Source organism: Squalius cephalus (assembly GCF_949319135.1).
Source record: "Squalius cephalus genome assembly, chromosome: 2".
Classification (NCBI taxonomy): domain Eukaryota; kingdom Metazoa; phylum Chordata; class Actinopteri; order Cypriniformes; family Leuciscidae; genus Squalius; species Squalius cephalus.
The window spans coordinates 2,368,315-2,381,870 of record NC_137123.1 but is presented as its reverse complement, the minus strand read 5'-3'; the positions used below and the strand labels follow the sequence as shown (position 1 = coordinate 2,381,870).

At 38.9% G+C, this 13,556-nt stretch overlaps 1 protein-coding gene and 1 pseudogene across 2 annotated transcripts in view; one reads left to right on the top strand and one right to left on the bottom strand.

Annotated features, from left to right (window-relative positions):
* The first annotated feature begins 4,393 nt into the window (after positions 1-4,393).
* On the top strand, positions 4,394-5,316 carry LOC307154777 (dnaJ homolog subfamily B member 1-like; annotated as a pseudogene). The gene is made up of 2 exons: positions 4,394-4,812; positions 4,902-5,316. The product of its transcript is annotated as a dnaJ homolog subfamily B member 1-like (transcript).
* A 448-nt stretch (positions 5,317-5,764) lies between these two features.
* LOC307154421 (adhesion G protein-coupled receptor E1-like) overlaps positions 5,765-13,556 on the bottom strand; it is a 43,841-nt gene continuing 36,049 nt past the window's right edge. Inside the window, exon 15 of the mRNA XM_079864348.1 lies at positions 5,765-6,394. Within this exon, the coding sequence (XP_079720474.1) occupies positions 6,340-6,394 (55 nt within the window). The 3' untranslated portion in view covers positions 5,765-6,339. The remainder of the gene's footprint in view (positions 6,395-13,556) is intronic.

Here is a 13,556-nt window from a genome sequence, read left to right as displayed (position 1 = left end):
GGCACAGATTTGAAAAAAGAATTGCTGTTACTAAGAGCTGAATATGATAAACATATCTAGTTTTAGGGCTGCGTCTAGTCTTTTAAGATTAAAACAGTCATTTTATGAACAAGGATATAAAGCAGGAAAATTATTAGCCTGGCAAATTAAACAACTTGAATCATCAACACCAATTACATCTATTAGAACACAGGAAAAAACGCTCACAGATCCTAGAGATATTAATAATGCATTTAAAGACTACTATCAGAAGTTATATGATTCCCAAGGAAATCATGACGGTAACGACTTAAACATTTTTTTGAATGCGCTAAATATTCCAGCTATTTCAGATGATTCGAGGGTTAATTTAAATATAGGAATAAATAAAGTGGAAATATCACGGGCAATTGATGGAATGAATTCTGGTAAGCAAGCAGGACCAGATGGTATTCCCATTGATCTTTATAACAAATTGAAAGATAAATTGCTAATACCTCTATTAGATATGTTTACAGAGGCATTCGAAAAAGGCGAATTTCCATCTTCCATGAATCATGCCCTAATTACTTTGCTGCCAAAGCCTGGTAAACCCCCTGATAAATGTGAAAACTTAAGACCTATCAGTTTACTAAATTCTGATCTCAAGATCATTTGTAAACTTTTAGCGATAAGGCTTCAAAAAATTCTGCCAGACATAATAAATAGGGATCAGAATGGGTTTATAATCAGAAGACAAGGTTATCATAATGTAAGAAGGGTTTTGAATATTATTTGGTCTAAGGAAAATACCCAAAATACTGCGCTCCTATCGTTGGACGCAGAAAAGGCCTTTGATAGGGTCGAATGGCCCTATCTTCTTCATGTTCTGGAAAGGTTTGGATGTGGAACTAACTTTATTAAATGGGTCGAAATACTCTATAATAACCCGACTGCGGAAATCATGTCAAACAAGTTATTTTCAGAGCCATTTAAAATTAAAAAGGGTTGTAGGCAGGGATGTCTGCTCTCTCCCTTGCTATTTACACTAGCAATAGAGCCTTTGGCAACAGCCATTCACATCCATCCACAAATTTCGGGAATTACAGTGGGATCCACGGAGCACAGAATCTCTTTGTTTGCGGATGATGTCATCTTATTTTTGACAAACCTCAAGACGTCAATCCCGGCGGTGGTGAAAGTGATTTAGGATTTTGGGAAAATATCAGGTTATAAAGTAAACAATACTAAATCCTCCATTCTCTTATTGAATGTAGCTGAAAGGAACAATCCTATGTGTGAGATTACTCAATTTAAAGTAGTGGGAAATTTTACCTATTTAGGTGTCCAGATTTTTCCAGTATTGAATCAGGTTGTTAAAGGAACCGTATGTAGGATTGTGGCCAAAACTGGTACTGCAATCACTTTAAAAATACTGTAGAGCGGTGTATCCCCTCCCCCTACCCCCTGACTCGAGGTTGCCAGATAAGCTGCAGGATTCAGCAGAAACGTAGGCTGCTTCAATGAGCTTCCAATGGCAAGTGACGACGAGACGTACACAGTAGGTTTTGTTTCACAGTAAGTGCTGGGGCCATAATAGCTGAAGAGATAAGCGTTTTTGATTTGATATTTTATTTGATTTGATTTCTTTATTTTGAACATATAAATACAATTACAATTAAAAAAAAAATCAGGGAAAAAAAAGGATAATAGTAAAACAAAACAAAAAACATATAAACAACAAAATAAAACTTCCTTATTTTTCAATCCGAAAAAACAAACAAACAAAAAAAAAAAAACGATTTACAAGTACTAAAGTTTTTGTCACAAGTAGGCTAAAAAATAACCAAAACATTTGCCACAGCAATTATAACGCGGGACAAATTCAATATCACCAATGGCTATCACAGGGTTGTTTTCAGTCCCATCAGAAAATATTGTTAGAGTAACTAAATTACATTAGCAATGGTCATACAGGTCAACTTGCAGCATGTGTAACTTAGTCCACGATATACGTGAAGAACGAATGACGAATCATTTTTTCTGAGGTAAAGTTAGGCTTCTGTCTCAATTACGTTTCAAATTGCCATAATGGGCGTGCTAATGTTGTTTTCCTCAGCGTCTCAGCATAAGTACAGAGAAACTGGCTCCTATAATGCATTGCTAATGTTAGCATACGTCCATGTGAGCTAACGTTACGTTACTTTGCACGAACATGCATAACTTTGTTCGACTGTCATGAATATATGAAATATATGTCAAGCCAAGCCACAATTTTTATGAGCCTTGAAAAAAGCCACAGAAACAGCACTTTACATCTCTGTTATGGGAACAACGCGTTATGGACGCGTCACGTTATTCAAGATAGAACAGAAAAGCATCAAGTAGCTGACTAATGAATAACTGGGTTCAACCCATAAATAGCTACACGAGTTTTTAATTTGCATTGCAAGATTTTTGTCTTGCAGCATCGACCCCAGTAGCCTACTGCACGCTGATGCTGAGGCTCGTACTGTTACATATTGGGTGGTCATTTGGGCTCATATTTGGTATTCTACATGACATTTATTTATGTCCTATTGCTATTTGTCACCGCGATTGTGCTTTAAAAGGTAAAATCGTATGTTCTGTAATTTCTTGCATCGTGTCTACCCCGTGCGAGGCTATCTGAGCAAACTGAATGTGCAAAACATTTGTCCTAATTGCGTGAAGTAGCCGCTACATCAGAAGAAGTGCAGGCATCCGTTTACTATCAATGAATGCCCCGCGTCCAGGACACTATCACGAAATATGATTTTTCAAGTAACCAGCACTAGTCAATAAGTAGGCTACGATCAGAGCCGTTAAGAGTACGATTATGCAGACATGTCTGCAGCTAAGCAGACGTCACATAGGGAATATGTGTTAACGTTTCAAACATGCTAGTTTTACATTATTACGGCAGCAGTGAATAGATAGTGCCTATTTGCTTTTGACGCGCTGTGTCGCGCCTCTTGCCGGTGTAGAGACTGTTCATGATGCTCGGCATCTCTGATTATCATAATTCCCTGAGTGTATCCTGATGGAAATATAAAGAGGCCTTAAACTCCAACAATCTTTTGAAAACAGAGTGTTTTTACCACACAAACAGTTCAGCGCTACTACTGCTCCTTTCAAGACAGTCAAGAATCAGTTCCCGCCCCGAGTGTAAAGCCAAACGTGATTGGTTGAAGCGAGAACGTGCTACGATTGGCTAGCTCGATGTGGCCGTTATCTGATTGGCTTGAGTAGGCAGTGGGTGGAGTCCACTTATTTGTGGATTTGTCTGCATGTCGAGGCTAGAAGTGTTTCAAAATCCACAAATGCTTGAGGGGATTCACAAATGCACAGGAACCGATTTACAAATGTGTGCAGCGATTTACAAATGCACAGAAAGCGGTTCACAAATAAATGTCAGGCAGAGTTGTGTTTGTAAAATAATAAAACAATTGCAAATATTTTATTTATTTGCAAATCTCATTTTATTTATTTGTGGATCTTAATCTATTTATTTGTGAATTCGATACATTTTTGTGAATCACTTTACATTTATTTGTGAATATTAATCTATTTATTTGGAATATTGCAACAATAATAACCCCATAGTATTGGACCAAAAAATTTTTTTATTAGCTTTATACCCAAACAAACATAATTATAGCAAAACTGAATGTACTTTTATAAATATAAGTTTGTTGTCTGCAAAGAAATGTATAGCTTTGTCTTGGAAGAATGTGAACAGACCCAGCGCCACCCAGTGGTTAAAGCAGATGATGTCCAGCCTCCCTCTATAACATACATTAGGAAATCTAAACAACATTTATTCGATGGATTTGGGGACCTTTCATAGACTTTATTAAGGACTTAGATTTGACAGATTATTTTTTGGACTTTTGAGACAAGGAAACCTGTAGTTCCACAATTTAAGCTTAAGTTTAAATTTCACTTTAAATAAAAGAGGAAGAATGTACAATTTGAGATAAGATTATATGTTAGGCTATACTATGTTTTTATTTTCTATGCTTAATGACCTATGTTGAAGAAAGAAGCGTTGTTCACTGTATTAGTTCTTTCCTGCTTAATTCCTGCCTTTTAATGGGTTTAAATACATGTAATGCAGTCATTATGTTCACATGGACAAATTTGTCTTAACAAGATTGTGATTGTATTTAGGCTACATGAAGAAAATCTTGATAAAAATATTTTGCCAAAAAAAAAAGTTCAGTTTCTGTGAATTTGAGTTAGGAAGAGTGTGTAGTCGTTGGGTAATTAAGGTAATGAACAGTTCCATGTAAAATAATAAACATTTCATTAATTCATCTTAATTCATTCATTTTTGTCCCTTGGTGCAGTTTTTATGAGTTGTCTATAATTTTTAATATGTGCCCTTTTTGTTTACCCTTTCTAACACGTTTGCCGTAACGGTGGCATGGACGAGGGAATGGAAACTGATGACCCATTTGCGAGTTTTGGCATGGGTGGAATGGGTGGTTTCCCACGGTCCTTTAATACGCAAGCACCCAGCGAGGCACTGGCCAAAAAACAGGATCCTCCCTTTACCTACGATCTGAGGGTCAGTCTAGAAGAAGCCATGTTCACTGGCTGCACCAAGAAGATGAAGATCTCCCACAAATGCCTAAATCCCGATGGAAGAACAACGCGTACTGATGACAAGATCTTTACAGTGGAAGTTAAGAAAGGCTGGAAAGAAGGAACCAATATTACTCTCCCTAAGGAAGAGGATGAGGCGCCTTTGTGGTGAAGGATAAGCCACATCCAGTGTACAGAAGAGATGGATCGGACATTATTTATTCTGCAAAAATTACACTCAAAGAGGTAAGATGGGCTCATATTTTAAGAGTTTGCTTACAAACTCTTTTCTTCCGTCTGTATTTTTCTTATCCTGTTCTTGTCTACTTTCTCAGGCACTTTGGGTTGCACAGTTAACGTTCCAACACTGGATAATCGCACGGTTAACCTAACAACTCAAGACATTGTCTGTCCCAGGTGAAACGGCATGTCACCGGGGAGAGTCTTCCTCTTCCGAAATCCTCAGATCATCGTGGGGACTTGATTGTCGAGTATGAGGTCAAGTTTCCCGAAAGATTAAGCCAGAGTGCCAAGGACACTATTGCTAATGTTTTGCCGGCTTCTTGAGCCATGTAAACTGCAATGCTGGAGACATTGCCATTGGGAATTTTTGGTTTCATAGTATTTAAAGGATAAATATAAGGGGCTGCTGAAGTTGTCGAACTGTTATTCTGTAATGTACTGCCAATGAGAGACTATCTGAACCAAAAACATTGCTGGACTAGACTGGTTTATGTGTTTGTCATGTACATTTTTCGCTTCCTAAATTTTTAGTTTCCCCCCATTTTAGTTTCCTTTGGGTCAAGTCCAGCAGAAAGTCTCCAGCTGCGAACTCTTGGCCAGCGTTTTGTTGTCAACTACACACATCTAACACATCTAAGTTTACTTATTCCAAAGATGGACAGTAGAGCATGTTGTGGTGTTGCGGGGCTACAATAATATAGTTTCTTATCAGCAGCCTGATCCTTTGGACACCTCAGGGAAGTCTTTCTGTGAAAGCAGCCTGTACTTTTTCTGCTAATACGGTCTAATGTGACCATTTAGTGATGCCACTAAAAGTCATTTCCAATATAGTGGTGGCTCAAAGTGATGCTTGGATCCTCTCTCTTCTAAGTATGTAAAACAACATTTGATGCAAAAGTTATATGGTGAGAAACCCAAAAGCTCAAAGTCAGATAGAGGACAAATTTTTAACAAAGACTAAATTTATTTAAAATAAATGATTCAAACTACTGATATTGTGGTTCATTTCTTATGCAAAATCACATGGAACCTTTTTTTTTTCTGTTTTATTACAGGTGATTTATGTTATTGTTTTTAATTGTGAAACTAAATTTGTTTATTCACAAATTCTGTGGATAACTAACATCTGTGGAATCTTTTTGGATTGTGAGATTATGAGTTATGAATATGTTTTTAGTTTTGAATAGATTGTTTAAAAGAAAATAAGATTTGAAATGTTACAGATATCACACTGCTTTAATAAAACACTTTAAGCTGAAAAACAATTGCTTTATCTTATTTATTTTTTTAGCATATTAAAAGTGTAGCCCAGTATGCAAGCCTCTAAAAATCATGGTAGTTCCTCTACCAAAGAAATGTTGCACTTAAAGAAATGTATAGATTCACATAAGTGCATTGACCGCTGTAAATATATAGCAGGTTAACTAGTGAAATTTGTAACTGAGTCGGTCATGTCAGAATCTATTTTATAACAATGGGACTTCCTTTGCTGAATATGGATGCTTGTGTCTTCAGTGTTTCTTGATGGTGTTAATTTGAGTCCACAGGAAAGACTTCTGAAGAACTTCCTGTACTGCTGCCTGACCTGGACAAGAATGAGAAGAGAAATAGTTTTAAACTCTGGTAAAAAAAAAAAAAAAAAAAAAAAAAAAAAAAAAAAAAAAACACAGAACATTTCCAGGTTATTTTTCAAGAATTTAATTTTAGAGGATGGGAAATGAAAAATTAACTTAACCCTTTAGAACCTGAAGCTAAAATAGGTGTTTCCCTTTCGAGGGAACTCGCACTGCGTCGCTATGATGACACTTTGGGGAATTCCCAGACCTGATAGCCCTCCTGGACGGCCCCCCATGGGAGATTCCCATCAGGAGGGACCTTCTAACTAAGGCCGGGGGCACAATATTTCACCCCCGGCCAGAAATGTGGAAATTGTGGGTCTGGCCCCTGAGGGGGATCAGTTCTTGAATGCTGGTCTCCACTACCTCAGTAGAGAGACCATCTTAAACTCTAGAGCTCCCTCCACAAGGAAACTATATGCTCTGAAATGGATAATATTCATTTCATGGTGTCCAGAACACCAACTGCCCAGTGGCTTCAGTGCTGGAGTTCCTGCAGGGTCGTTTCTCGGCCGGCCTTTCCCCCTCTACACTAAAGGTGTACGTGGCAGCAGTGGCTGCTTTCCATGTCCCTCTGGATGGCAGGTCACTGTGAAGGCATTATCTTATTACTTGTTTTCTTCGTGGTACTCAGAGGATGAGGCCTCCGGCTCAGGTTAGAGTCCCCACGTGGGATCTAGCCGTAGTTTTAGATGGGTTATCCTTGGCACCCTTCGAGCCTCTGGACACGGCATCAGACAAGTGCCTACCATTAAAAATGGTGTTTCTGCTGGCTATATTATCTCTCAAAAGGATAGGAGATTTACAGGCTTTGTCTGTTGCTCCCTCTTGTCTAGAAGTTAAAGCTATTCTTTACCGAAGACCCGGCTATGTACCTAAGGTGCCCACTAACGTGGTCCGGCCAGTTGTCCTTCAGGCCTTCCATCCTCCTTCAGGGTATCTGCACATTTTTGATCAACAAATTTAATGACTTTTAAGACCTTTTTAAGACCTTCAAGAATACAAATTAAGACCATTACCATGGAAAAAATATATTTAAAAATGACACTCTAGGGTGTTCAGGTTAACAAAGCACATTTGTATTTGAGCAACAGTGCAAATAGTCTTAATAGCCTTTGGTGGTCCAATTCATGCTTTCGTCAAACATGACAACGAAGCTGCCTTGATTCACACTTGACAGAAGTCCCCTTTTTATGTACTGAACAAGTCCAAATCGAGTAAGAGAAGAGGTTTTGTCCCTGCCACAACTAAATGTTTTTGCACATTCCTCAGGGAACATTGCCCTGAAGTGCTCATGTCTTCGTTGGATGTATAGGAGTGATGTCGCCTAACCGTGTGCAAAACCCACAGCATTTCGGCCTTCAGTGTATTGGTTGGGGAGAATGTACCGAAGGCATTACTTGTACTGGGGCCCAAAGACACCAACGCGGCTGTAATGTTAGCCTCAGGGGCGTAGCATCCTTTCAAAAGTGAGGGGGACAGAATAACTACCAATTCTTTTTTCAGACTTGTTGACAGGTTTTTCCTTAATTGGCTTAAAATGCTATTTATTTTTAAAGCAATCCAACAGAAAGAAAGAAATGCAGATGTTCAGTATACCGTATACTTCATAGGCTATAAAAAAAGTATACTGATACTTTATATACTTATGGTAAAATCCTGATCATGTATTTTACTAGTTAATAAAGCTAACTAAGCTAATAAAAAGAAAATTTTGTACATTTTAAAGATAAATTCATTAATCTGGTGCACTTTGAGTCACTCGAATCCACTGTTAAAAATAAATAATCCACCGGCCAACCGCCCAAACCTAACGTTATATTCTCTGATTTAGATATCTGCATCTGATCATTGCATTACAATTATTCAAATGATCAGTGTTAAGCATGATAATATGGTTAAATCACACTGAATTAAGCTGATTTAAAAATAACATTTGCTTAAAATAAAAGTTGATATTTTGGCAAAATTACATTTCCTTAATAGCCTAGCAGAGTCTTACTAAAACTTTCCAATTGCAAACCTTTTAAAACTACTTCAAACTTTCTAGTTAGGCTTTTTCAAGAGAACTTAAAGTTTGTAGACAACTTTTAGACAAACGTAGACAAATTTTATCTAATTGTAAAGCGTTAACAAATTATGGTAAACATCATCTAACCTAAGATTCAAGCAGATAGTGGCTGTTAATGCATGAAAATACAAATTCAGCATTAACAATCACAATGTTTATTCTAATTTGAAGGGCTTCGATAATATATCTGTGAAAATAAAAGATATTACGAATAAAAACAGTTAGTGAATATTTTAAATTTACAACAAAACTTGTTATTGTGCAACACAATTCGAATACCACATGAATTATAGATGACAACTTACTTGCAGTGCTTGACTTTTTCGTGAATAAGGAGTGAAGAGTTTTTTTTTTTTTTGCCGTTTTGAACTCATTGCGACCTCTATGAAAATTATTCGGCGCGGCCGCAGTTGCGTGCATTTGGGCGTGATGCACGAGTGACTGATTACCATGGAAACGTGAAAATCATGTATGTAGATAGACTATCCTTGACTCTTTGGATTAAAAATCTCAATGTAGGCTCGCGGACACCCACGAAAACCTCAGCTCGTCGTGGATTTACGTAATTTACAGGCACAGTTAGACATTGAAGTAGATACCGATGCTGCAAACATCTTAATGGGGACAGTTGTTGCCTGACTGTCGCGCTTGTGCTTCTCCCCTTTCATATGCGTGTCAAGGGCTTTGCAGCCCACCGCACTTCGTATACCGTCGTTTTTTGTAACCAGCCGCTATATTTCTCATCATCGAGCCAGTTATCATTAAATTTGCACTTCTCTATCTTAGCTCGCGTCTGCCACTACACTTCTTTGTCTATTTCTATGACAGGCTTGCCTACGGAAAACACGTACTGCCCCCTAAATGGTGTGTGATGCCTGTGCAGTAGGCACACGCTACTTTTTAGACAGGGACGTGCGCTGGTGAAATGGAAAATACCGGTAGTTTCTCCCGACAAAAGGAGAAACTCCGCCAGATGAAATTTAATGGCGCCCAGCTGAAATTTAATGCCGTTTTAAGACTTTTTAAGGATCCGCGGGGACCCTGTCCTTAAGTGTAGGCGGAACAAGAGAAGCTCAGGTTGCTTTGGCGAGTTAGGGCCCTTGAGATGTATGTTAGGAAGACATCCCAGTGGCAAAAAAACTGACCAGCTCTTGGTATGCTTCGGGCCCCCTAAGAAGTAACAAAACCGACCGTAAGCAGATGGATCGTTGAGGCCATCTCTATGGCTTATGAGGTGAGCGGGCTGCCCTCACCTCTGTCAGTTAGAGCTCATTTCACCCGAAGCATGGCTTCTTCAAAGGCTCTGTGGTCGGGGGCATCACTCCAAGATGTATGTGATGCGGTGGGGTGGTCCTCACCACACACCTTTGTAAGATTTTACAGCTTGGCCCTTCTGGCGACTCCGGGGTCTCAAGCTATCATGTCCTGAGGTGTGCCTCATTTCACACCGGGACAGACTTCCATTAGTATGGTGAAGTGGGCATATCGTTCCCCAAAGTGTCGTCATAGCGACGCAGGGCGAGTTCCCTCGAAAGGTAACCATGTAACCATGGTTCCCTGAGAAGGGAACAAGACGCTGCGTCCCTCTGCCATGCCTCCCTACACCTGAGAGCGGCTTGCTTCAGTCATCAGAAGGCTGACAGAAGCTGTGATGCCGGCTCCCTTTATAGACCCCTTTTGCGCCTACGTCACGGCGCTAGCTGGAGGCAAAACAAACGGAAAACTGGAGGCGGCCAATACAAACCAGCACAGATTCGGCTACATAATAAGGAGCTTAAATTATTATTTTTATTATTAAAAGTCATCTTGTTGTGTTCTTGGGTGCAAGAATCAATGAAAAATGAGTATGCTGTATCTGGAATTTTTATTTCTAGAAAATATTCATATCATTAAAATTGCACCGTAGTGTCACTCTTTACATTGTTGTCTTGGCGCTGGCTAGGCAGAACTGCGGATCGCACCACACAAGTCTTTACATGACCATTCAGCACATAGTTATATTATTATAGGCATCTAAATATATTTATATGTCCTCAGTTTCTCTTTACCCTCAGTTTCTCTATCGGGTAGGTATAGAAGTCAGGCCACTCAACCGGAGGTAGCGTTAACATTAATCCTGTCAGTTCGTCCATTGACTGAGCGTGTACGGTCATCTGGTTCCGTCCGTTAAAATTAACTTTTGCAAATAACAATCGGCATCCTGGACAGTGAGTGACCTTGCACATTAAGACAAAATCGGATTTTCTCCAGTCATTGTTAAAAAACAAGCTAACAAAACTTGCAAACTAACGTTAGTGAAGCGGCCAGAGGGATCTTTCTGCCTCCAGCTAAGCTCCGCCCACACAAATACGTCACCGTGTTTACCAACTGTAAAAGGGTCTATAGCTTCCGCAAGGGATGACGTTGCACCAATCAGGATTGGACTAAGTTGTACATGTGACTTCAGGGATGCAGGCGCTGAAGGGATTCCCCAAAGTGTCATCATAGCTATGCAGCATCTCGTTCCCTTCTCAGGGAACCATGATTACATGAGTAACCTGAGACGTTTTCACATATTTTGATTTTTTGACTGTACAATTCTAAAACAATGTGCTTAATCTTAATGTGCAAGGTGTCATCTTTTTCAGAAAAAAGATTAGCTTTCAACAAATTACAGCTATTGACCATCATTGTGTGTGGTGAGTTTGTAAATAGAATTTAAATAGAATTTAAATAGACAAAAAAACGAGAATAGATGTACTGATTTTTATTTAGAAAAAAAAACTGAAATCATGAACGAAAGAAACTAACACTTTAAAGTTGAAAAACGAACTATAATACATACAAGTCTTTTTTGTGACATTGGGTGGCACAGTTTTAATTTAGGACACTTTTTTTTCATACACGCACACATACAAATGCACGCATTCATAGGCACGTACACATACACATTCACTCACTACATGCTTAGATACGTGAAAGAGTAACGGCCATCCGCTTCCCAAGTTTCATTAAAAATACTTCCCCTCTTCTGCTGTCTAATACTTCTTTCGCCATGTATTTGTCCATTTCTTTTATTATTTTATGCAATCCAAAAAACTCTAACCTGCCGCGCTTCGTATCTCTATGTTCAAATCCTTCCTTCCCGCGCTGCTGTAATTTGCAGACGGAAAGCATGAAATTACCGTAACAAGCCGTATATTGCCGAAAAACGTATGTTGTCTACTGTCAGGGGCAATTTGAATGGTTTTGATAGTGCAAATTGTTGAAGAGTTACGGGTTAAATGAATACAGCTTGCTGATATGTGTCGGCCACGACACAGCCGGTTCTAAAGGGTTAAAGGGTTAGTTCACCCCAAAATGAAAATTAGCCCATGATTTACTCGCCCTTAAAGGAACACTCCACCCATTGGCATTAAGCTTTGCATTGTTAGAAACCCAGTCATACTATTGAATGGTCGTGCAACACTCTCTCATTTTCCCCTGAGACGGGGGAAATCCGTATTTACCTCTTAACACTTCCACCCACAATGACGCAAAAATCGTCATTTTTTCAACTCATATTTTCTCTCAAAAAAAGTAATTTGTGACTGGTGTTTTGTTTTGCTCTATCCCCGTGTTCGTCATTATGTTGTGCATCAGGTCAAGGGTCACTCTTTCACCGAAACGGCCATTCACTGCCATTATAAAGCTTGGAAGAGCCAGGACGTTTTTTAATATAACTCTGATTGTATTCGTCTGAAAGAAGAATGTCATATACACCTAGGATGACTTAAAGGGACACTTTACCTCTGGAAAGATGAATGTGTATTTAAAATAGGTCATTTATGTAGAAGAAATGTGAAATTATTTTTGAATTTGGAGCTTTCTAGACTAAGAAAAGCCAGAAAATGTATTTTATGTAATGTATGTATTTTGTATTTTTATTTTATTTATATTACATTTTTTTATTTTTTGTTTTGTTTAGAAAAGCCTTTCTAGGGACCTGAGATGCAAATTAGCTTTTGCTATACTCTCTATGTGCAATACATATTTTCCAGTTTTGACTGGGATCATGTTTTTTTGTACTGTCCCTATACAAATAAACTTATAAATAAAAAAATAAAAATGTGGCTTATGTGGATGAAAGACAACAACTCCCAGAATGCACTTGCTTCGCTGCCCTAGGAGGCCACTCCCAAGCCACGCCTACCAGTAAGAGAGGGCAGTTGACAACAACAAAGCTAAGCTACTAGTGAGTCTCCGTGATGAGTTTGACCTGGATTTGGAGATCGCCCAAAATGTCCGGAATTCGGCTTTTGCGTTCTACAGTCGGCATTCATCATGTTTACTGTGGCGAGCAGGACGAGGCTGAGGGGCGCGGGAGAACGGCACGAGGCCGGTGGCGTCATTACTGAGACGCACCGGTCTCGCATCTCTCACGGAGGAGTGGGAATTTTCTTAGCAATGTTAAAACGCACATCAACCGATTGCATTGATTAGTTAACCGCACAGGCCAGCTGCTCCCCGGCCCCTTCTCTCAGAGCCAGGGCCCAGTTTTTCAAAAGTAATCCAGTGGGATTTCGGATCACGGATTGGATCAAATCTTGGAAATGGGTTTTTCAAAAGCAAAAGAGGGATTCTGAACAAAGATCAGATCATGTAATCCGATCTTAAATTTGATCTGGATCAAGCCTGCCCTTTGGGTTTTTCAGAACTTTGAACTCGGTTTGGGATCTATTTGATCCAAAAAAACAGGATTATCCTGATCCCATCAGAAGGGTGGATTCAGTTGTGATTTTTCGAACCAAATAAAACCAGAGAGGTTTTTTTTTAAGTGAATGATCACAAAATCAATGTTTACTGATGATATATACATTTCTTCATATTTGAAGCATATATGAAGCATGTCACATCTAATGAGATGAGAAATCTGCAATTTAACATTATAACAAAATAAGGAAAGTAAAATGTTTCTGTTTATTACAGTGTTTCTGTTTCTTAAAATTAAAATAAACAATGGTTATTTGTGGCCACCAGTATTTTGCCAACTGTTGTTCTTTGCTAAGCCAGTAGGCTACACTGTTGGTTCCATTTAAGGC